We start from the raw sequence: 25,252 nt of genomic DNA, 5'->3' as shown, positions 1-25,252 counted from the left end.
TGAAACAAGGATTCCTCACTGCTGAGATAAAAATAATTCTTCAGAGGGACTGGGAAAGCTAGATATGCTAGTACCCCAGAAAGTCTTTAGAAGAATGGTAGAGTGATGGATATCCCTCCTGCGTCTGTAGCAGCCCTTGCTGTGCCCTTTTCTGGATCTCACGGTCCTTTATATTCTTACATACCTACATTGTGGGGACCCCACCTTATGTCCCATAAGACTATTCAATTACCACCCAGTTATCCTGGCTGTGAAAATGTTTGCAAAGAAAATTAATTACTCGGAAGGAACAAGTTTGGACATTTCCCCAAATGCTGTTTAAATGGACTGGCAAGCATTAGTTGAGAAAGAAGTCACACGCTGTCAAAACATGCCTGTAAACTGCTACTGGCACTGATTTGGGAAAGTCGTTTGACATCATTTCGAACCATCACTATAAAGCGCTGCTTGTACTTTGGCAACTATAGACACATTTCAGAAGTCCCCATCAACTTGTGTCTTGAGGTCTCTCCCAGGAGTTCCTAGCTGGAACTAGGGCTGTGTGAATAATGGTTTGGAGGTTGGGTGGGTTTTTTTCAGTTTTGTGGCTGAACACAAAAAAATGACAACAAATCCACTCACTCCAAGATACCTTCCAAAAAAAGAAGTAGAAGGGGTATCAGCTCAGACTGATCATGTTAGTACTCCCAGCTGAAAAGAAATACTGAAATGTTGGTGTAGGCTGGATGAAATGATACACTTGACCCAATAAAGAAGTGCTTCATTTGGGGGCTGTTTTATTAAAGAACAGGAAACCACAAATTGTACTCCCATCAATCATGAATATGTGGGACTTGAATAAACCTGAGAAGAGTATCTAATAGCTACTTCTATTGTAAACCAGAATTAAGTTTCGCCCCTGACAGAGATCTGTCAGACCCGATCTTAAACACCTCAATTGATGCCAGTCCCAGACTCCCCAGACAACCTTATTCAGTGTTTAGCTGCCCTGAAAGTCAGAAAATGTTCCACATTATCTGAGATAAATCTCCTGTCCAAAAAATTAGACTGATTATTTCCTCTCTTACCCTTGGTGGCTATGAGGATAATTGATCAGGGACCTCCAGTCTTTCCCCACTGGAAGGCTGTTATCACACCCGTCTGTCTGATCTCTTCCTCTAGATTGAACAGTCTCAAATCTTTCAGCTTTTCCTTGTAGGCTTGGTTTTCACAATTTCTGACAGTGCTTTGCTCTCCTTTGAGTTGCCTCCAGTTTCTAATCCTGTCCTACAAAAGTGCTGGCAGTTTTTTCCAGTTGGTATGACCTGTAAATTTTAGGCTGGTTTCCTAGGGAAATAGGACTTACCTAATCACGTTCTATGTCTGCCTGTTTATTTTTTCTATCTACTTGACTCATAATTTTTTAACCCTTCTGCCAGTTTCAAGCAAACGTGACAGTGGTCAAATATCTCTAAGATTCTAAGTCCATATATATTTCATTTAAAAAGTGGTAGGATGTAGGAGAGACATCTCAGTAGAGCCCTCACCAGTGAAAGGCTGCAGCATGATAAAATCCTTAGCAGACACCAAGACACCTCCACGGCAGAAAGGTGCTACAAACAACCCCAAAACCTTCAAGTGGCGATTGTTCCTTATGTGATATGGGGGTCACAAACCCCCTGGGAGTTGGGGTGCATTGCTTCTGCTCCTAATGCAATGACTACTTGTAAGAATATGTTGGATAGGCTGGCTCCCCATCAGATACATTTATAACTTTTCTTTATTTCATAACAAACCAGTAGCATATATTTTTGGCAGACTGTTTCCCGAGCAGTTAGGCTTCCACCACCATGGAAATTCACTTGTGGGAGGACTGACTTCAGGTCAGTAGAAAGCCTTAGGCACGGCACTATAGCAGATGGGCATTTGAGCTTTCCTGATGGCACTGTTCCACATTGAACAAAATCCTTCAATATTTGCAGGCGCGAGGGCCAGAATCCAGGTGTCTCCTCCAGGACCCTCTTTATGAATAGTGTGATGCTTTCTCCATTGTTCTCCTCCTCCTTCAGTGAATATTAAGGGAATTGGCATAAAAACACAGCTGTGTGAAGGTGAGGGTACTCTTGTGAGATGCAAATCTCTTTACGGGAGGGGATGCAGTGAAAGCATGCTGCACCAGTGAACTACTGAAAAAAAAGGATTTTGTCCTTCTCTGGCAGTTTTGTCAACCTAGGCTTTGAGACTTCTTTCACAGACTATCAACTTTGAGCACCCTCCAAAAAAAAAGCAAAAAGAAAAAAAAAGAAAAAGACAAAAAAAAAAAAGAAAAAAATTTGCATGTCACTTACTTCTGTGCAAGAATCTGTAGCTTGTTCCTGTCACCAGTTGCCCATCCATTAGCCTGACTGACCACATGGCCAGGAGCCCAGCCACTGAATTACTCTCTGCTTCCTGCTCAGAAAGTGATGCTTCAGAGCTGCTTCTTGCTGCAAGCAGGAAAGAAATTTCCAGAGAGTTCAGCCACATAAACAAGTAAAGGCATTTGTCTCTTCCCCAAAAAGTCCTTGCCCCACAAAGGGTTTGGTGGGGAAAACCAGATTGGTGGGGCAAAACTGAACAGCTCCTTGAATGAAGGGTGCGTAGGACCCTCTTGTCCTGGCATGAGCAGTTATACAGGGGTTTAGGACATGATGGAGGCAAGCAAATAAACAGTGAAAGATACTGAATTTTTCAAAGGTGTGTCCCTAAAATTCCACATGCCTGCAACCACAATTAGGTGCCTAGGAGTAGAGAGACATATCCAAGGCAAGTTAGACTAGTCTGGGCCTTGACAGCAATGAACCTGCTCCTCCAGTTTCGTTACCATCAGCATCCAGCCAAGCTAGAATAAAGCCGCTTTGGGGATGTCCACACATGCCGAACTCACACTGCCTGTTTATAGCTGGACACAGCCAAATACAAGTGACATGTTCGGATTCCAGCAAGGGTCTCAACATTTTTGGCATACTCTGAAAATAGGGTAATTCAAATCTCTACCCTTAGGCAACTCTGAAAATGTATGTTTATGTTTTCTCATTCCTACTTCCATGCCTGTTCTCACCTGGGACAGTTATTATTTCATTTCTAGCTGGAAGGATAGATTTTGTCCTTTGCACTGCCACTTGCAAACCAACACATTTTCCAGGGTCTACACATGGACTATGCATCATGCTAAATGTATTTCTGATTTTGCATGTGGTTTATATGAAAAGTGATGGCATTCAATGCTAGATGAATGCCTTCTCATTTTCTTCTTGTAGCAGCATCTTGAATGTGCTTCCATGTCTGCCTTAGCAAGGTTTATCAGTGTACTAGTGAAGCATGCCTGATGAAAGCCACATTAAGACCATACTGCCTGGCTCCAGTGGTTGTTGCAAGGGTGCAGGCCATTGCAATGGTGCAATGTGCAATGTAGACAGAGCTAGGGGTAGCTTCCACCCTTGCATTAGATGCTGAGGTGCTTGCAGCCATCCCCAGCTGTGGCCCAGAAGTGTGACCGCGAGCCGGTCTGGCCGCTGCCTGCTGCATCCCAGATGTATTCTGCATGGGACGTTGACCACTTGCAGACTTATTGAGCTACATGAGCAAGAAAGCACATAATCGGTGTTCCCAGTGCCAGCCCTTATCTCCCCCCAGGTTGTTATTTGAATAATTAAGCAAACAAAAGGCAGCCTGGCTGCTCCTGAGGACGCAGTTGCTCTGGCCGGACTCCTCGTCCGGGCTGCCCGGGAGGTGCTGACAGAGCCAGCGAGCCTGGGGGAGTCGTGACAGGTCAGGGAGGAGAGTGGAGGGGGGTTGTCCGGTTCCTCTGCTGCTTCTTTCTGTCTTGTTTTTAATGAGCTTTTGGTGACCAGAGGAGCAGATGCATAAACAAAAGCTTGCTGGCCCTGTTTGGCCAAGGCGAGACTTCGTGCCCCCGTCCCATCACACAGACCGTTCCCAGGGACTGTCCGTGGACTCAGAGTTTCCCCTGCATGGGGGGCTGCGGCAGAAAGAGGCTGCAGGGAAGGAGGAAAATAACCCCAAGACTGGGAACACACTGATTTCAGGATGGGACCTGTTCTCCGAGGGGCTCTCGAGATGTTGTGTGAGCAGGGAATCGATCTGATGAAACATAGAGGGATGCACGTGGTCTGATTGCATCCCGTCTGTCAGCTACCAGGTCTCCTGCAAATCTCCAGGTCCGGTCCCACACTGGGCTGAGAACTGCTCAGTGTGGCAGGAGGGCTGAACATTCATGGAGCTCCTTCCAGCCCCCAGTTTCTTTACTGGAATTGTCTGGCCAAGGCAGGAGCAGGCTTTTCTGAACTAAGCCAGATTTGAAATGTCTTGGGAGGATTGCCTGCCATTTGAGGCAGGTGAGGGTGCTGAGACAGAGGGTGGGGTAGCTTTAGAAGCCATTACGTGTTGTTTTCGGGATCCCAGGAAGTTTCCCAGATTGAAACTGTCTCTGGGGAGGAAGGAAATCCCACCCTGTACTCACTCAATAACATTAATATATTTGGCTTCTCTCACTACCTCCCCATGGTTCAGCACCGATGGTCTCCGCTGGAAGCTGGGCTATGGCAGATACCCTACAGGTCTCAAGGATGACACAAAGGCTGTGCAGAGATTACAGCCTAAAAGGCTGGATAAGAAAGCTGCCGTCACTTGAATCACTGGGGGTTTGGTTTTGTAACCAGACATCTGTTGTCCCATAGCTACCACAGTAGCAGTGTATTTAGATGAATCTGTCACTTGAACTCTAGGTGACTGTCTTTCTTCTGTGCTCAGGTTGATTTTTTTTCTTAGAGGTTCCCCATGGCATCTTCCAGTGACAATCCACTTGAGAAAGGCCCATCAAAGCTCAAAATAGAAAAAATCATTGTAGCAAAGCACACATGATACCATACATCCTGTGTCAGGAAAGTCACCTCACATCTTTTCTAGCTCTCACTTTCCCCAGACACCTACCATTTCCAATGATTTTTGGCTATAGTTTTTACTTGATCTTACTAGATGATTAGTCCCACCAACACCATGTATATAAGTAATTTGATTCAGATCCAAAGCCCTGCATCTGTAGAATGACTCTCCAGAGTAAAGTTATTCTTGTGCTAAAATGTTTACAGGGTCGGGGCCCCATTCAAGTATCTGGAGTGTAAGGAAGTTATCTTCTACTTTGCTCATTGGTATCACAAATGTCCCTGGTACTATAGGGATGGCGATTCATACAGTGAAGCAGCAGGTCCTGAAGCATTACTCTAGTTAACAAGATTATACTGACAGACAGGCAAAGTACTGAAGGATTGTGTTCCATTTAGGAAGCACAGTGTAAAGACTGAGATCTCACTGGGATCACTCAGGGAGATAAAAACACTTTGTGCTTTTGAAACATGCACTTCCCTGTGGATGCTCAACATTCACAATGAGCAAGTTCCTCGCTGCTGGCTGCGCAGTTCGATGTGTGCACTGACCGGCCAGGAGGTTTGTGTGTTTGAAGGGTCAGCCCCCCTCCTTTCCTTCCCTTCCCTTCCCTTCCTCAGGACACTGCAGGGGAGAAGGAGGCAGGGGACATGGCAAACACCAAAGGGCTTGGGGAGGGCTAGCATTCATCTATCTTTGCTTAGATATGCTTAAGGCAAACAGTGGGTATTTGTTCCTGTAAAGCTCAGGCACCAAAATAATTTTCAACAATGAAACCAACCACCCCCCTCCAAACCACTCACTTAATAGTGATGACTGTGCATGAAAAGAGAGCCTAAGTGGTATTGCAGTAAGCTCTAGTTGCACATCATCTGACTAAATTTCAGAAAAGACCCTTGTTAAAATCAATATTGTGGCATATTTTCTTCAGATTGCATTTTTGGAAGCTTGTGTAGGAACACAGAAAGCACTAAAGTGATCTGCCAGTGATTTTACTGTGTTCTATGGATCCTGTAATAATTTCATGTGAATATTTTTCAACTTACCCCTATAATTTCATTTGCTCTGTTGGCTAGCTAAACTGCTTTGGAGGCAAACAGTTCTTGGAGGTCATCCATCCCCTATCAAATTTATTCTCTTTGTAGTCAAACCCAACAAGACCAGCATCACCAAAAATAGAGTTATCAAAACTGGCTCTTTAGCAGTAGGTACCCTTGGTTCTCACTAGGCGTTTATCACTACCACATAAACCCTATGTGCAGCCTAGTCTCAGCAAGGATCAGTTGTTTAGTAATAACCACTGCCAGAGTTCCCAAAATCACTTAGAAATACCAATGACCTGGCCTGCAGTATGATGGAGGTGGGAATATTAATGAGGGCTACCAATTTTCTGGTTTAAGAGCTCATAAGAATAGCAAGAACACATTTTATTTGCACGGTGCTGGCTTGGTCCCTCTTGAACCACATGAGTCTTCTTTGACTTCTCATGGATTTTATTGGATCTCTGGGAAAAATCAGTATAGAAATCTGGCTTCTCCCACTCCCTGTATCTTTCTGTGAGCAACAGGGGTGTAATTTCAAAGGAAATTACACTCATCCCCCAGTACAGTAAAACAGCTGGAATTGCATAGAGTGCAAAATAAAATCACTGCTTCATTAACTTAGTCATTTGTGGACAAGCTCACATGCAGATTTGCAGGGAAAGAGAAAAATGTAGCACGTAGAAGTACATACATGTATATGCATGCATAGTTATGTACATAGCTGTGTGTTTCCATCTACCTGATTATCTACCTATTTATCTATATATCTGTCTACACTGATGTATTTATTTCCCCCAGAGGCTTTATGGTTATGTGTATGGGTAAAGCATTAATAACCATGTGTTTATTTTTCCCAAACTACTACCTCACAAACTTCTCTTTCAACAGTCACTGGTTAATAATTTTGATTAAAAAGAATAGTTCCAGTTGAGGGGGGTTGTCATTTTTGGAAAAAAATCAAACCTTTGGTGTGAGAGGGGAACGATTACTGCCACCAGGTAGCATCCAGCAGAGGCTGGGATGGGGCTGTTGGGCATGGGAAGGGTAGGCACCTGTTGGATCCCATTAGACGTGATATGGCCAGTTAGGCTGGGGGGTGGGGTACACGCTACATGATTCGGGGACTCCCATGTTGTGAACTCATCACTGATACCGCCAGACACTTCAAACCCGGTTGGATGAAGTGGCTGGCAGCGGGAAGATGGCTGCGTCTCACTGCGTGTGCCCCATAGGGTTGGTCTTTGGGGTCATTTCTGTTGAGGGGATTTTAAGAAACCCCAAACACGCACGATGAAGGGCCAGGCGACGTTGAATTGCTCTGCCTGAGGCCCTCCTGCCACCGAGCAGGGAGGAGAGCCCCCGGGACCCCCCTCCAAACCAGAGCATCCCCGGCGGGCTCCGCCGCGGGGACCTGGGGCGGGACCTGGGGCGGGGCCGGGGGCGGGGCCACGGCGGCGGGGGGCGGGGTCGCGGCCACAAGCACCGCCCCCGGGCACAAGAGGGGCGTTGCTGCTCGCCGGGGTCCCGCATCCCCGCCGTGCGGCGCGGCGCGGCTCGGCTCGGCTCGGCTCGGCTCGGCTCGGCTCGGCTCGGCTCGGCTCGGCCCTGCCCTGCCCTGCCCGGCTCGACTCGACTCGGCTCGGCTCGGCTGCCGGCCCGACGGCGCCGTCGGGCAGAGGGCTCGCTTCGCGCCCCGCAGCGCCCGGCGGCCGCGGGATGGAGGTCGGTGCGGCGCGGCTGCTGGCGGTCCTGCTGTGCCTGGCTCCCGGTAAGCCCTCGGGGAGCCCCGGGTGCCCCGGGTCCAGCCTGTCGGAGAGCCGCCGGGGTCCGGCAGCCCCGCGGGGCCCCGAGGAGAGGGGGCGCGGGGACGATCGGGTGCCGGGAGCGGCGCGGGTGCGGGTTTCCCTTGGGGTGGCCAGGGCTGGTAGAGCGGGTGAGGCAGTGCGAGCCCTGGGGGGGGACGGGGCGCCCAGCGCTGCGGGCTTGCTGTCCTCACCTCTCTTCTCCCATCCTCTCTTCTCCCGTCCTCTCCTCTCCCGTCCTCCTGCCCTCTCCTCTCCCGTCCTCCTGCCCTCTCCTGTCCGGCGGGCCGGAGCTGGCCCGTCGGAGAGGGCTGCCTGCCATGGCATAGTGTCCTGCTCGCTTGGCTCTAGCATCAGCCGTTGTTTCCGAGAGCAAAATGTCCCTGGAGCCAAATGCGGGAAACCCGTCATCAGCGAAGAACCTGCTGGGGATGCCAGGGATCAAAGCGTGGGGAAATACTAGGGAAATAGGGAAGGTCCCGGTCTGGCCGCACTTTCTTGTCGCCCGTCGTAGCTGGCCGAGCTGTCCTGGTTGGGGCTGCTGGCTCACCCCGGTGAGGCGGGATTCCTGACAGTGATGGGAGCAGCCAGGATGGACGGAAAATCTCTCCCTGCGGTACTCGCAAATGTTGCGCAAGCTGGGCTGTTGCCTCAGAGCGAGCACCCAGATCGCAGCCCTCGCAGGCGCGGGTGGCTCGGGGTGGGCGTGATGAAAGCCCATGCACGAATACGATCTGGTAGTAAGAGATTTTTGCCTAACTGCTTAGAACGCAAGAGGCAACCTTAGAAAATCATGGGATAAAATAAACTCATGGGATCTCAAATTTGTGACAAACTGTGAAATAGTTTCTTCACATAATTCATTGATCAGCAGTCTCGAAGAACGTAAGTATACTCAATTTATTATAAGAAAAGTTAGTAATCCCTTTCCCCAGGGAGTGAGATCATCAGATGAAGGTTCACTTCGTTTCAATGTCCCACATCCTCTTGTTAGACCTTGAAGTTGGCAATGCAAGAAAACAGGAACTCCACCCTGGCTGCCTGAATTGTAGTGCTCTGCAGCTAGCTCCTGACCATCTGCCTTTGCTTCCTGTTATGACAGAGTATTTGAACTTTCTGGGATGTGTGAAAAGTCATTATTTACCCTTCACTGCTGAGTAGGTGATGTGAAAGTGTCCGCTTAAAACATGCTGCACATTCCTATATATAATGCTTTTCTGAATGAGTAGCATTTACTTTGTTTATTGGGTCGATCTGAAGGTTTTTATACATGTTTTCGCAGGTTTATTTAATTCTCTGGATCAGCCAACCCTTAGCATCCAAAAAGATGTCCTCACAATAACTGCAAATGACACTCTAAATATTACCTGCAGGTAAGGGCAAATCTGTCCAGCATGATTTTGATGGGGGTAATTTATGTAGTGAGTTTTTGTACAGAATCACAGGTGATTTGGTCTCTCTCCCATCATCACTCCTGTTACTCTCCACTCCCTTTGTGACTCCCACCTCTCTTTTCCCTGACAGACTTTAGAAATGATCTTAGAGGGTTGCAGCAAGGGAGAGCTGGGGAGCACAGGGCGGCTGGGAGGAGGAAGCATCAGCTGGGTCCTCATGGAGCCCGCTGGTGAGCCATGCTCTTGATGCTCGCTCCCTTCTGGGTGCTGTGTCACTTAGATTCAGCAGAACGTTAATCTCAAGTAGCTTCCTTATAGGTATTAACAATAGGACAATTTACATGAATTTATTCTACGTGGCTTGATGCTCCATGAGACGGGATGAAGCCCGTTCCTCTCCATAGCTGTAGAGACTAGCAGGGCTGGGGTTTGTGACATTTACATCAGTACTGGCACTCATCACATGCTCACACTCCTCTAACTTTTGCTTTCCCAGCGGTCAGAGACCTCTGGAGTGGTCCTGGCCAAGCAACCAGAGCAGTGCTGAGAAGCGTATCTCTGTGACAGACTGCAGCGATGGCCCCTACTGCAAGACACTTACTCTCCTCAAAGTCATCGGCAATGACACAGGGGATTACAGGTGCCTTTACAGGGACAACCAGGCAGCTACAACCATTTATGTCTACGTTCAAGGTAAGTGCTCACGCAGCCCTTAGGTGGCTCTTCCCCTAGCCTCAAGAGAAAAAAGGGATATCAAGTATCTCAAAATGATTTTGACATTAAAATTTATTAATCCTAGAATTTTTGATCCTGTGAAACTGTTATTTTTCTTGTTTTCATGTTGAGTAATTACCTGCCAGTATGCTAGTTGCCATTAACAGAAAAGCCTTTGTACCTGTAATTTTGAACTGATCTGCCGTATGTAGTACTTGGTCTGGTATTCGCCTCCACCCAGAACTTAGCATACATATCTCCACTGCACTCTGATCCTGTGGTCATGAATGCAGAGCTATTACTGACCTCAGCAGGAGTTTCATACAAGGCAAGATTACAGAGATGTATATTTATTAAAAACAACAAATCCAATCCCTTTTACAATTTGTACTATCTGATACCATTCAAAAAAACCCAACCCCAAAATATAAACTTCCATATACTTGCTGACTGTGATGGTAAAATCTGTTTAGGCTGTAAAAACTAAGTTTTCAAACTCAGGCTGTCACTTGTGTTGGTAGCAGCACAGCTGAGCAGACACTGCAAAGCCTCTAGTCATACGCTCAGCTTAAGTAAGTGCATTCTTTGAGGTATCTGCCTTTTTGCACTGGTGGCGTCATACTCGTTTTCTTACGCGCCCTTTTTCCTTTTTATTGTTAACTTATAGTTACCATCTTGAAAAATGAGATGTTATTATGTACATGGGTTAGCTCATTTTATAAGATCATGAACTTACTTTTTCTTTTTTTTGGTCTGACTTTAAAAGGCATGCTGCCATTGGGGGAGCCAACGTAGCATGTCACTACCTTTAACTGATATTTCCTGTAATACTTATGCGAGGAAAGTCACACTAGGGTAAATCAGATTTTTGTCTGCACAAAGACTGCAGTGGCAGGAAGCTATTCTCCAAAGTGCACACTGCTGCTGGTAACTGTTTTGAGAATATTGATATTGTAAAGCTGGGGGAGGATGTCTGTCAAAATATGTACCCCCTGTTTAGTCTTATCGCTTAAGTGTTTCACCACATAGAAAAGAATAAAACTGGTTTGAGAAGAAATAGACAGGGAAAGAACAAAATTGGAAAAGTTTCCTCCATACTCACATGACAAATATTATCCATTTACCAATTGAATATTCTTCTAGATTACAGATCTCCATTTGTGACTTCAGTTAGTGATCAGCTTGGCATTGTATACATCACTAAGAATAAAACTGTGGTAGTGCCCTGCCTTGGAACCGTATCAAATCTCAATGTATCTCTACATGCGGTAAGGAAAAAGCCCGTTATTTTTTTAAGAGTTAGTTGAAATCACTGTGACATAAATATATTGCTTGAAGTATAAATACATTTCTTAAAAACTTCTTTCCATCCTTGGAAATTTTACAGCCTGTGATTACAAGGTGAGTGCTGTAACTGTATTCGTCCATGATCCTGCGCTCTCAAAGTGTGGAGTGATTGCCTATGAAAGGGAGATTGCTTGAGCTAGGATGTTAAAACTGGGACCCTGCGGTTATGGAAAATGTTGGACTTGAAAATTCAGGGTTGTTTGATTTTTGAAATCTGACTATGTATTTTATCAATATTTCAAACAGAAATATCCAGAAAAGATATTTGTTCCTGATGGTAAATCAATTTCGTGGAATAATAAAAAAGGCTTCACTATACCCAGTCATTTAATCAACTATGCGGGCATGGTCTTCTGTGAAGCTAAAATAGATGATGAAAGCTACCAGTCTGTGATATACATAGTTGCAGTTGTAGGTAAGCCAAAGGTTTTTTTTTGTTTTTTTTTTTTCTCTATAGCCAATGTTATTTTGCTCGCTGCAACATACTGAACCAATTACATTTGGTTGGACTCTAGGTTATTCAATACTGACAATGCAGCTAATGCAAAATGGATGTTGTGATATATATTACTTTTCTTTTAAATGCAATGTATTGTGTTCTTACTGGTTCATCATTGGGATAAGTGCTTCTATTTTTAGTGTTTTACATAGATGCCAGGAATTTTATTTTTTTTTCCTGACAATGCAAGCCTTTTTCCTAAAATCACTCTATTCTGTACTTTATTCACTTATCCAGGATCCAATTCATAGCTGAAGGGAACTAGAGGCAGGCATCCATCAGCAGCAGATGGAAAGGAATTGCTCTGAGGGGTTACCAAGGGAATGGGGGATCTGAAGGTCGCACTAGGAGCTAGGTTGTCTTGTCTCCTTCAGACCTATGTCCTGACTCTCACAGGGGTTTATGCTCTCCTAGTATATTTTGTCAGCTGTTCGTCAAAACCCAGAAATAACATGATGATTCTGGGGAGGCTCAAGCCTGAGCTGAAACTGCAGCTATTTTTCTTTTGGCTGAGGACACAGTGACCCCTTCAAGTGGCCAGATGGCACCAAGGCAGTCTCTCCTTGCTCGGCAGGAAGGTGTAGCAGCCCTCCACCCTTTTCTCTGCACAGCAGGCTCTTGCTTCTCCACCAAATTCATGAGTCCTCACTCTGATTTGGAGGAAATTCGGAATTTCTGCAGAGTTTCTGCATTCAGACTATTCTGTTTTGGAATATTTTAAATATTTTATTGCACAAAGTAAACTTTGGATAATTTTGCCAATGCCAGACTGTTATTCTTAATAAAGTTCCCGCTTACTGCTGGGGAGGGGGATATATCTCCTTTAGTTTCAGGTCTCACAAGGGTAAGAAGAAGGTGTCTAAGGCAGAGGAACTGTGTGGGTCACCGTCTTCTGCCTGCTCCCACCGCCGGGGGGGGCTCTGATCGAATGCATACGTCCTGCCGCGCTGCTGTCTGATGCAGCTCTCAGATGGGAAGTGCTCAGGGCAGGCATATCCCTTCCCTCCAGGCTCCTTCATACGCCCGTCATCGTGCTGCACTGGGGCGTCGAGGGGCCTCTTTGTAGCCGAGATTTTGGTGGGAGTTTTGGTGAATTCACCTGGGAAATTTGGTGCTGAGTGCTGTAAAGAAACCTCTTCTTACCCCCCTGTTTTGTGTGTGCCTATCTTTAGGATACCGAATTTATGACCTGACGATGAACCCGCACTACCAAGTAGAGCTGGCGGTGGGAGAAAAACTTGTTCTCAATTGCACTGTAAGGACGGAGCTGAATGTAGGAATTGATTTTAAATGGGACTACCCTTCCATCAAGGTAAATCAGTAATAACTTAAAGGCGCCAACATCACAACGAAATTTGATTTAGGTGTAATGTCGCTCCCCCTTTATAATATTGACAAAGCAGATGATAATGCACAAAGAAATTGCTAGTGTATGCAGGTGTGCAGAGGATGACAAGAGAAATAGCGATACAATTCCCAAATACCTCTGTCTTTTATCTATTACAGGAAAAACGTGCCACCATAAGGGATTTAAAAACCACTGCAGGAGAAGTAAAGAAGTTTGTAAGCACTCTTACCATTGACAGTGTGTCCTTAAGTGACAGAGGTCGATATACTTGCGCAGCATCCAGTGGTCGTATGAACATGAAAAACAGCAGTTACTTCATTATCCATGGTACGGCATCTTCTACTTCAGTTTTGCTGGTTGCTTCAGATTTGGGATTGATTACTGGGACGCAGAAGGTATCTTGGCGATGAATCAAATGACAGAAACGAACCAAACTGCAGCTACAGTGTTCCTCTTGCACTTACTATAGGATTATTTTTATACCACAAGTTTAGCTAATGATAAGATTTTAAAGGATGTTGTATGTTACTGAAAGCTGTAGAATCCCATAGGAAAATGGGCAGTAAATTAAACCGAGGTAAGCCTCTGGTCCTCTTCTGTGATGACCTCCTTGAGGTCCTGTAAAGCTGAATTTGTGTAAATGACTTTGTATAAGGGTTGCCTCTTCTCACTCCAGGTGAACTTAGGCTAGATTCTGGTGGCTCTGCAGGACAAGAGTCATGGATCAGCATGAATGAAGCTAGGAAAATAGAACTTTCAGCTTTTACATTATGAATAGATTAATCAAATGGAGTTTGAGTTATACAGAAATGATGCAAAGGAAACAACTTTGGCTAAGTGCATAGATAAATACAAGGCCACGTCCTACAGCCTTTTCTTAAGCCCCTCTTGGGCACAGAGCCAGCAGCTCCACTGGCTTACTTCTAGAAAAAAATTACCTGCATGAGACAAAGGGTTTTATATTTTGAAGGAGACTGTTTTTCCTGAGGTGTGATTTCATAGGCCAGAATATTAATGGCTTTTTTTTTTTTTTTAACATTCAAACTTATTATGTGGCAGTGATTCAAGATAGACTCAATTTTTTCCTGGGTTTTTTTCTATTTCTCTTCAGAAGCCAAAACAAGATCATGTGCTGTAGTAGGTGTACCAGATATTAAGTCCATACCATCCTGAATCTTAGTCAAAAGGCTAATTGCTATCTTAGTCTGAATGCAAGTTTATAACTTAAAACAAGTAATGTAAATTATTTCAAAGTATTCTGTGACTGCAATGGTTCAAATACATACTTGAGAAGAGGCTGAAAGTATCTAACTTTATCACATTGTAGTTTTGAATACTATTGTTTCCTGGAATGAGTAGATTGAGCCAGTTTTATGATATGCATATATCATATGTATATCATATATATATATATGATATATGTATATCTATATATACATATACACACACAGGTCTGACACTAGGTTGGCAGTTGGCACACCGTCCTGAGAGCTGAGTCTTGTCTCTGCTTTCCAGAGCTCCTCGGTGGGGGAACTGGTCTGTTCCTCTGTGCAAGGGAAAGGACTGGGTTTTCATGGTGGGTCCATCTCTCCAGAGCCCAGTCTGGAGCCAACTGTGCTTTATCAGTGGCATCCTGTCACTGGCCCCTACTTGTCATCTGATGTTAAGTGCGAACCCAAATCAAGAGCACTTACACTTTTGTGCATGTGGAAAGACCATTTAGTTTAATTTTTTTTTTGCAGAAAGTCCTTTTATTCATCTGGAAAGAATGGAGAATGTGGTTGAGACAAGGCTAGGTGACACAGTCAAAATTCCCATCAAGTTTAAAGGCTATCCTCCACCAGAGGTGAAATGGTGAGAATCGGGACATAACGTGTTTGAAAAACAGAGCTATTCTTAGTCAAGTTAAATCTCTAAAGTATTCAAAGTGCTCTATATTTTCTTCAGGTATAAAAATGGAAAAGCCATCAATGCAAATCATACAGTTAAGCTTGGCTACACATTAGTGATCACTGAAGCAACCGAAAAGGATGCCGGGAATTACACTGTTGTCCTTACAAACCCTACTAACAAGATGCAGAAGAGACATACGTTTACCCTGCTTGTGAATGGTAAGTGGCGTACCAAAAGGGTACCTTTCTTTCACATGTGGATGTGGTGTATTACCATTCTTAGGATTAAATTCATCCCAGAGCTATGAAGATTTAAGTGGGGGTGGTGGCTGGGAGGAGAGCACTTGAAACTGAGCCCTGGGAGGGCAGAGGTGGCCGATGTCCCCAGGCTCGAGAGGCTGCAGGCTCCTGGTGTTGTTGTTGTGATGCTACTTTGTGTGTGGGTTTTTTTTGTTTTCTGTATATTATTTCTTTGCCTCTGCGTCCTGCTCTTTTCCTGCCCTCCTTGCTGGCCGTGCTGCCGGAGTCCCCCCCCCCCCCACTCCATCCTGGCCCCGTCCCGCCTCGCCCATCCTTCCTGCCCCACGCAGGCTGTCCCTCCTCTTCTGCCCTGCCCTGTCCAACCCTCCACCTCCTCCTCCTCCTCCTCCTCCTCCTCCTCCTCCTCCCTGCTCCCCAGGAAACAGCCTAGCCTCCATGCTTTGAAGACAGCAGGTCTCGGAAAGGGCAGCTAGGCTACATGCAGTGGGATCAGGGCTGGGGAATAATATGCATTTAATGGTTGGGCACGGTGGCGGGAGTCTGAGGGCTGCATTTTAAACTGGGGGATAATGAAGGGAGATTTTATAGGAGTTCCTAAGCATTGCATCTTGAGGGCTTGATCCTCAAGGTGTTGGGCAGGTTCACCTCTTCCCAACGTGTCCTTGGAGACGCTCTGCATTGCACTCGGACGTGGGACGTGGCGTGAATTAGTTGCCGTGGGTCTAACGCGCGCACGTGGTGGAGCCACTAGCGGGAGGCGTAACCTGCTCCTCTCTCCTCCAGTCCCCCCCCCAGATCGGTGAGAACGCGCTGCTGGCGCCCGTCGACTCCTACAAGTTTGGCTCGACGCAGGTGCTCACCTGCACTGTCTACGCCGTCCCGCCGCCCACCGCTGTCCTCTGGCACTGGCAGCTGGAGGAGGAGTGCACTTTCAGCCCCCAGTGAGTGATAAGCCCTTTGCCATCTTCTGCGGCTTACATAGCTCTTGAGGGATGTTTGGGTTGGGTTGAGGTTTTTTTGGGTGCATCCCTTGTCCAGGCTTGTTACCAAGTGCGAACCCAATGGCCAAAGAAGAAAAGACTGTTGTACTTAATAGGCAGATTGTTGCAGGCAGGCTTTGCCAACGTCATCGCTGTCGGCAGAGGCAAGGGCCACCCGCAGCGAGGAGCTGCCTGTTGCTGTCATGCTTTCTTGAAGGGCATCTTGACTTGTGCAGGGTTTCAAATGCAGCTATCTATGTGCCCTCCCCTCAGATCTCCCTGTGGGCTGCAGGCCCAAAACTCCATCCCAAACAGAGGAAATTTGCTGTTTATGCTAATTACAGGTCCTTGTGGTGTTTTTTTTTTCTTACGCTCAAGTGCAGAGTGTGATGGTGCTCGTTATCTGTGTGAAAGTGTATCTCGGAGGAAGTGCAGTGATTGATGTTGGGGAATGATAGAGAGAGTGCCTGACTGAGATTCACGCAGCTTCCCTTATCTGGGCCTGCCATAAGCCCAGATTTCCTTTTAAAAAAAAAAAAAAAAGCCAGAAAAAAACCCAGCATTCTTCTTTCCTGTTGTTGTTTTTAAAATGATTTCCACTAGTTTCTTCCTTTGGTGCCTGGTTGCTTCCTACACAATGGCTACTGTCCTCAAGAAATTCTTGTAGGGAGTTCAGTGATTTCTATGTCTCTCTGTCTTCCTTTGAACTAAATTAACTTGAATCATCCATTTATGAATGGAGGTTTGTTCCCAGAATAGCTGCTTCCCTCCAAGCATCCTGATTGAGCTGACACAGGCAGATTAATTAGGAAATTCACCTTTAAGCTTGGGGGTTCCTTATTTTACGGAGCACAAAGGTCTCAGAAGGTTATAGGGCGCAGTTTAACAGAAATGTTTCCAGAATCATACTCTTCCCTCCCAGATGCAGGCTGTGGCCGGTGATGCATCTGATTTACAGACAAATATCTGCATATTATAAAGAGAACACAAACCCACTCTCTTGAAGGGCGAATATTTGTCTTATCTAATGTGTATGTCTCTACTTACATCTCAGGAAAGTTCGCTCAGGAGCCAATCCGTATGCATGCAGGAAATGGAAAGTGATCTCAGAGAGAAAGGGTGGGAATCAGGTTGAAATTAAGCACCGAGTTGTTACTATTGCTGGGAAAACAAAGGTGAGCAGATTTTCTTTTCTGTTGGTTGGGGATGATTAGCCCTGTTCTGCAGTCCACATATCTGGAAATATATCACTAGAGATGAGACTCTTTTCACCTATCATTAAACTTGGGGATCTACTCTCAGCTAGTCGTGCAAGCTCCTACTGAAGCCAATAGGCAGAGATACACACTTTGAAGTCCTTTAGACACTGACCCAAAGTGAGTCTGCATTGAGGAACATAACTTACTTAGATTTCAATGCTTACCTTTTAGCGGTGTGAAGTTAGGTGAGTTAATCTTGCCAATTAACTGTAATAGGGAGAAGCTGAAGAGACTGAAGAGCAGAAAAAGTTGTGGGTGCAGCATTTATTAACACATGTACTAAAGTCTGCCTTCTGGCAGGCTGCTTTTTCTTGTTTTCTTTTGCCTGATTGTTACACACTTAAGGACAAAAATGTAAACGTCAGGAGGGCACTGTGCTCCCACTGTGCCATGGATTTGTGCTTTGGAGGGATTTTTGGTTGTGCAGATATCTGCAGAGCACTTTGCTGAGCTGTTGGGGTGGTCAGGCTCACATATGTACTTTAGCACTGACATGGTATGAAATTGCTTGTTTGTTCTTTTGCAGACTGTGAGCACCCTTGTGATTCAAGCAGCGAATGTATCTGCTTTGTATAGATGTATGGCTACAAACAGAGCTGGGTCAAGTGAGAGAGTTATCTCCTTTCATGTGACCAGTAAGTATACCCTGTTGAGGACAGTCACGTTAACATTATTTCATCTGTTTCGCTGATGATAGGTGCTTCAACGCCGTTGTCCGATTCCTGTCCTTTATAAAATCCTTTAATCCTTTAGGATTTTAGATTTACCTAAGGCAGCCTTGAAAGTCGCCACCTAACTTCAGCCAAGGGATTAGTTCTGCTGGCATCAGTGGAGTGGCAATCCTGTGAAAACAATGCAAAATGGGCACTGTTGTCCTGAGAGTGATTGCTGTTGGGCTTTTGCAGCCACTTAAAAGAGCTGCAGAGAAATTATGGTAGTGTCACAAATTGAGTAAAGATGTACTGTAAAAGCTAAGATGAACGTTTTCAAAACCAGTGGCAAACAGCTTCTGTCTTCTTGAAAATCAGTCCCCATATTCACATGCTGAAATATTATTTGAATCCAAATCTAAAAATGAACTATAAGATAATGCTAAGAATCATCTTAGGAGGCTGTAAGTTTCTGCAAGAAGAGGAACTGTATTCATTACATTCCTGTATACATTCCTTTGATCCATTTTAAATGTATTGCTTTTAATGAGATTGTACTCTTTAGATGATTGATTGGTTGATTGATTTTTTCAGTGTTTTGTGTCCTTATTTACAACGGGGTAAGATGAGGATAAGGCTATATTTGTAAAATGGCTTTTTCAAGTTAATGTTGGCAACAAAATGTGCAACCTAATAAGAATTTCTTTTATTGTTTTAACTTGCAGGGGGTCTTGAAATTAACCTCCAGCCTCGGAATCAGCTCACAGAGAAGGATAACATGTCCTTGCAATGCACGGCAGACAAATTCACCTTTGAGAAGCTGTCATGGTACAAACTCAGTGCTCATGCTTCGCAGACTCCCTTTGGAGGGCTGCCCATGCCTGTTTGCAAAAACCTCAACGCTCTCCAGAAGCTGAATGCGACGGTTTCAAATACCAATGGTGAAAATGTCACCCTAGAACTCATCCTCCGTAACATCTCCCTCCAGGATGGAGGGGACTATGTTTGCATTGCTCAGGACAAAAAGGCTAAAACACAGCACTGCCTGGTGAAGCATCTCACTGTTCAAGGTACAGATCTCTTACTGTGAACGAAAATGTGTGGTTGTGTATGAAAATAACTGCAGTAGTGTCAGGTTTTGGTATCTTCAGGCCCTGCATCTCTTGGCTTAATGGTGCACTCAGTTTGTTAAATAGATTTAGACCATTTGTTGTAACATGCAGGTCTGGGGCTTGTCTGGGCAGCAGGGATTTACTATTTCATCAGTACTAGTGAGGAAACACTGACCGAGCCACTGTGCTGTGCAACAAGATGAGTTTGGCTTTTGCACAAATAATGGCATATGTTTAGCTCAATAACTTCTCAGGTTTACTTTTCAAAACACATTTTTCCCTCTAGCTGTATAAGCATGTGTGTATTCATAGCATTAATGCTACTGGTTTGTGTCACTGACTCTTGAGTTTGAAGTCGTGTCTATAATTTAAAACTGTTATGCTGGTATTCAGGCACAAGCAATGCAAGCTGATAATCAGTCAGCTTTTTCACACAAATAGTGATGACTTTGCTTTGGGACCTAGATGTCTAGGCTGATTAGGCAGATTCAGGATAATATCTATGCATGTTCATGGGCTGTCCTGAATGGATGGACCAGCACTATCAAACTTCTCGTAATGACCCTGGAAATAGAAACGTGAGGGAAGAAATTTCTCACCTATTCCCTCTTCCCTCAGCAGCCTAAGCAGTTACAAATTAAACCACCTAAAGCAGATTACATGAATAGTGTTAAAATTTTCTTGGCTATTGTCATTTTTTCATGTCATGTGGAAGTTTAACTATGATCTTCATATGAACACTGTGGCTGTTGGTGTTATAAAAGGATTTGAGACGTTGCTACTGGGCCAAACGTGTAGAGTGTCATCAAGTGGTATTACTGCAAAAATGGATGTTTTCTCTAATGGTCAGTAATTTTGCTGTATTTTCAAACCAACAGAGCCCATGGCACCCACACTCGTAGGAAATCTGGAAAATCAAACAACAAACATTGGTGAAACCATAGAAGTGTCATGCACAGCGAATGGCATTCCACCTCCAAACATCATGTGGTTTAAAAATAATGAAACCCTTGTTGAAGATTCAGGTGAGGATTGCTCCTTTGCTATGAATTTTCTATCAATTAAGTGCTTTCTTTTATGGGACTCACTGCTGATTTTCACTATGAAAAGTTTCATTTTTAATTTCTAACACAAAGCGGCATAAAAGTAGCAGAACTAAGAATCATGATTTTTTCCAGGTATTGTTTTGAAAGATGGAAACAAAACACTCACCATACGTCGAGTGAGGAAAGAAGATGGAGGGCTATACACCTGCCTTGCCTGCAATGTCCTAGGATGCAGAAAAGCAGTGGCTTTTTTTTCAGTGGAAGGTTAGTGTTAGCTTCTTTCCAGATTGTGCATGAAATCTTTATAATCACTAAAAGGAAAATCTACTGGCTATCCTGATTGGAGAGCTGAAAATACACCATGAGATTTGTGAAAAGTCATGACCATTCCTATCAAGCTCAAATTGGGTGCTGTCATAGCCATCGTAATCCCAGCTGTTGAGGCTGACGCTTTCTTCTCCACAATGTTGTTTAGTGCTTTTCAAGAAAAGCTGAATCTATCTTTCTTACAGTCTCAAAGAAAATTCTGCCAGTCTATATTACATGCAAACCTATACAATAGAGCCTACCTAAACCTGCAGATATCCTGGGGCATCTCTATTGTCTTGGTAATATAATTGTCATACTATGTTTTTTAACAGTTTTAACTTTTTAAACTATGTCATTGCTGTCACAGCATCTAAGAAAAACAGAGTGAAGACTTTGTGTGGTCTGTTGTGATTGCTGTCCCATTTCAGTGATAGGAATGGGTAGTGGGTTTGGGTTAGGGGACTCCAGCCTTAGTCCACCAAGCTCTGAAACTAGCATTTCTGAGACCTGTCTCTCACTTGTTGCAGTCCTATTGTGGCACACTGAAATGAAATTCACAATGATAAACAATAAATCCTAACAAGAGGTTAGTCTGCAGTAAGTAGCTGGAACCCTGATGGACCTTCCACCAAGAGCTGCAAGGAGAAGCCTCGAACTAAAAGCTCATTACCCTGGATATTAATACATTTGCAAAATTTAGTCACTGAATCCTTCACAAACCTCTGTCTTATAAGTCAGGGTGATTGTCCATTCCGTTGTTCCATTGAGGTAGTTAAAGCAGTATCCTGTTATTCTTATGGGTCCCATTAGGATATTAAGACGTCGGACAATATGTTTACATGGGGTGGAAATTGTCTGCAGCTGACATCAATGTAGATTTCAGCTGATGTAAATATGGCTGGGGCATGTCTGTAAAAGTTGAAAATCTGTGTAGGACATACTGTTTCACTCCAAGAAATTTATAGTGCAGCTCATTGGGGTCATGCAATGGAGTGTGCTACTGTGTAGGAAAATCTGTATGGTGCAAAGGATGAAATAGAGGAGCATGATGTGGCAAATGGGAGCTGAAGAAAAGAGCTGCTCCTGCGCATTAGTAGATGTTCAAGTGGTAGGTATCTGCTGGAGACTATTTTACTGGAAAAGGGATGTTGTAAATAAGACCTTATTTTCATGTGTTCTTGTAGAACCATGGTTTTTTGTGCCCCAGCTGAAGCATTTAAAGAGACAAGAGAGAGATTGTTCTCTGGGTCATTCTTACAGCACTTTATTTACTATATGATGGGTTTTTTTCAGTTTCTGGAGAAAGAGTCATTCATTTCGAGTATTTTAAAACAATGATTTCTTTCTAAAATGTGAGATTTTACTTTTTTATATTTGCCAAAGGTCCAGATATTGTCCTTGGAACAAAGCTGATGCTAAGAAATTGGGTGGTGTGTAAAGCAGCATGAAACTAAATGTAATATTCCAACATAAAAACCCAAGCTTTTTGTTTTGTTTTGCTTTCGTTTCTTTGCTCCATGTTGCACTTTTAAAACGAACCTTCAGAACAAGGACTTCCATTATGTACTTTAATGAATGAACAAAACCAATACGCTTCCAACTATCACTCAGATATTCATTTATTTCTTCCCAGGCGCTGAAGAGAAAACAAATCTGGAGCTCATTATCCTTGTTGGCACTGCAGTGATTGCCATGTTCTTCTGGTTGCTTCTTGTAATCATCCTCCGGACTGTTAAGCGGGTAATGAAAAAATTCTTGTACTGTCCTATCAGCACTGGTCTTGCATGACAAATGAGAGCTGACTTGAGGCCTTTTGTGTTGTTTCTTCCCATTGTTCTTAAATCAACAGACACATTTTTTCTCTCCATGCCGTAACATTCTTGCCTGGAACCGGGGGCACAGAAATTTGTTTTTAATTGAACAGGCCCTTGCAAGAGAAAAAAAAAGTTTCAGCTGGTTTTGTTTATTAAAAAAAAGTGCAAGTAATTAACGATGATCACACTCATGATGACATGGTGTAGGGAAATGGTAGCCTGGTATTTCTGGGAACTAGTGAAACACTACAAAGTGAGAAAATGGCACTTTGCCTGCACATTGCCAGAAAAAAAATCTGTGCAACTACAACTAATACCATTTTCCAGGCCAACGGAGGGGACATGAAGACTGGCTACTTGTCTATCATCATGGATCCTGATGAAGTCCCTATAGACGAGCACTGTGAACGGCTCCCGTATGATGCCAGCAAGTGGGAGTTTCCCAGAGACCGGCTAAAGCTAGGTGCGTCTTCATTGCACAAGCCATTTAGTGATACTGCAGCCAGCCCTGTGCTGGGGGATGTTTCAGGTCCTGGCTTGCCATGGGGCTGCCCTGATGCAGGAACCCCAGGTGGGCTCTGTGGTCCCATAGAGTATAATGCATCCTCTCCCCGTTATCAGCCCTCTGTTAATTTCTGATACAGAAACTCAGTTTAGAGTTGCTGTTTATTCTGCATCTTTTGCCCACTGTGCCAGGCAAATAAATTGAAGTATGTTCATCTTCTCACTTCAAGGTAAACCTCTTGGGCGTGGAGCTTTTGGCCAGGTCATAGAAGCGGACGCATTTGGGATCGACAAAACTGCTACCTGCAAAACAGTGGCAGTCAAAATGCTTAAAGGTAAAAATGATGACTAAAACTTCACCTTGAATACACAATATAGGGATAATCGCCAATACTATAACCAGTAGATAGAAAAAAATCAAAATGTTCATACCAACGGTGTATACAAGTTTAGCTTAACAGTTGGTGTTATGAAGCAATGGTTAGGGAAAGTACATGCCTTTCCCTCATCGATAACTGGAGCAATGCGACTATGGTTTCTTAGCCATTGCTTTATAGATCTACTCAGGTTCAGAATACAAACTTGCTCCTGCAAGCAATTTGCACTCGTCCATTTTTGCCTTATGCAGCCTGGCGGGGAGCTTTCTGCAAGTCTCAGACAATGGCTTAGACACGCTCCAAAATGAGTTTTAGTTTTGAGCAGCTTTCTCCTCACTTTAAATCATATTATAGTGCCTTGCATTCACCACAGAAAAGTTGAAAGCTGCGGTTCCCAGACACATTGTTCCTGAAGAGGACATAGCTGGGCAGCAAAATGGGGCTGCCAGCAGCCGGGGGCTGTATCCCACCCTGTGCTGTACTGGAGGAAGTGTGGGAAAGCCAAGGGATTTCTGACAGTACAGTGTGAGCAGTCGCAAGCGTAGGCAAGACCTGTTGCAGATTCATTGTAATGGGATGAGCGTGCAGTAATGGCAATAAAAATTGGAAAGCCCTGTCCTTCCAGCTTCCCAGTGCTCAGGCAGCCTGCAGAGAGCTGCCTCCTCTGCCCCTCTCTCCCCACTGCTTCAGCTGTTTCCTCTTGCCCTTCTGTCCCTGAGGGATGAGGAGACCAGCCATGTCTCCATGCTTTTGGTGAGGCTGCAGGGTCAGGCATGTTTGGCCCAGTCCCCCAGTCCGTGGACCCATTGGACCCTTAGCATGGACCGCAGCAATGGCTATGGGACAATGTTTCTAACTCTTCTTGGCTGGGAGGGTCAAACAGCAGAGTACAAACTGCTCAGAAGGTCTATAGGAAAAAAGATGTTTGCTAATCATCTGGATTGTTTCTGTCCCTCTTCTGATGTACTGCCCTTGGCAAACTTCAGAAAATGTTTAAAAAGCAGAGCAAAACCAACCCTGTCATGCACGTGCCTAGCTTTCATCAGTGTCCTGCAGCACAGCCGACCCAGGCTACCAACCAACAAGACTTCGCACTAGATGGGCTGGAAAAATGACAGAAGAGAACGCAGAGGAGGGGAAAAACTTTCTGTTTGTGATGCTCCTGATCTGTGTTGTTTTACCTCTGCAGAGGGTGCAACCCACAGTGAGCACAGAGCACTTATGTCAGAGCTGAAGATCCTCATTCATATTGGCCATCATCTCAACGTTGTCAATTTACTTGGAGCCTGCACAAAGCCAGGAGGTGAGTAACTTCTCAGTGGGCAGGAAGGTGCTAATGAAAACCCTATTTCTGCCATTTCTTCTGCATAGAAAATTGAGTTTCAAAATTAAGGGTTGGAAGAAATAGTCGTCTTTTTTAAAAAAATAATTCTGATAAGAGTGAGCAGGTCCAGAGGTGGAATAAGGGCTCAGAAGCCCTGAGTTCCACATCCAGCTCCATCTGTTAGTTGTTCTATCACTTTGCTTTTCTGTCCCTGGGATCCACTTTTATAGTGGACACACCATATGTAACAGACTTTGGGTCTGAGCCTAGTACCAGATTTTAAAAGTTGGTCTTCTTGTCACAGGCTACAGTGCAACTGCAAGTTGTGACTTCCCTCCCTGGCTTTGGATGGACTGTGGGTACCTCTGTGTGTGTGTAGGAGGGGAGATTGCAATTTGGAGTCCAGCTCTGGGTGGATGAACGTATTTTATTTTATAATAGGGGACAGATGTTTCATTTAACAAATGAAACTGCACGCTAATTTAGAAGAAATTCAGTGTAAAGTAACTCAGTAATAATTTTTCAGGGAAGCTGACTTGTTGGCTTACTGTGGGATCAGAATTTAATTTGTAAAGTTCCATGACAACAGTGCAGTAGTTGAGGGAAACATAATCCGTAAATATTTCTTTCCTTGTTTATTCCATAATAAAATAG

At 44.6% G+C, this 25,252-nt stretch overlaps 1 protein-coding gene across 1 annotated transcript in view; it reads left to right on the top strand.

Annotated features, from left to right (window-relative positions):
* The first annotated feature begins 7,537 nt into the window (after positions 1-7,537).
* KDR (kinase insert domain receptor) overlaps positions 7,538-25,252 on the top strand; it is a 31,646-nt gene continuing 13,931 nt past the window's right edge. The window contains exons 1-19 of the mRNA XM_030019968.1: positions 7,538-7,734; positions 9,051-9,141; positions 9,659-9,855; positions 11,020-11,144; positions 11,470-11,638; positions 12,895-13,034; positions 13,229-13,397; positions 14,813-14,924; positions 15,018-15,201; positions 16,007-16,164; positions 17,258-17,378; positions 17,989-18,097; positions 18,838-19,182; positions 20,103-20,249; positions 20,403-20,534; positions 22,213-22,319; positions 22,721-22,856; positions 23,128-23,232; positions 24,464-24,577. Of these exons, the coding sequence (XP_029875828.1) occupies positions 7,683-7,734; positions 9,051-9,141; positions 9,659-9,855; positions 11,020-11,144; positions 11,470-11,638; positions 12,895-13,034; positions 13,229-13,397; positions 14,813-14,924; positions 15,018-15,201; positions 16,007-16,164; positions 17,258-17,378; positions 17,989-18,097; positions 18,838-19,182; positions 20,103-20,249; positions 20,403-20,534; positions 22,213-22,319; positions 22,721-22,856; positions 23,128-23,232; positions 24,464-24,577 (2,713 nt within the window). The 5' untranslated portion in view covers positions 7,538-7,682. The remainder of the gene's footprint in view (positions 7,735-9,050; positions 9,142-9,658; positions 9,856-11,019; positions 11,145-11,469; positions 11,639-12,894; positions 13,035-13,228; positions 13,398-14,812; positions 14,925-15,017; positions 15,202-16,006; positions 16,165-17,257; positions 17,379-17,988; positions 18,098-18,837; positions 19,183-20,102; positions 20,250-20,402; positions 20,535-22,212; positions 22,320-22,720; positions 22,857-23,127; positions 23,233-24,463; positions 24,578-25,252) is intronic.

This window comes from Aquila chrysaetos, chromosome 1 (genome assembly GCF_900496995.4).
Source record: "Aquila chrysaetos chrysaetos chromosome 1, bAquChr1.4, whole genome shotgun sequence".
NCBI classification, from domain to species: domain Eukaryota; kingdom Metazoa; phylum Chordata; class Aves; order Accipitriformes; family Accipitridae; genus Aquila; species Aquila chrysaetos.
This window is presented reverse-complemented; position numbering and strand designations above follow the sequence as displayed.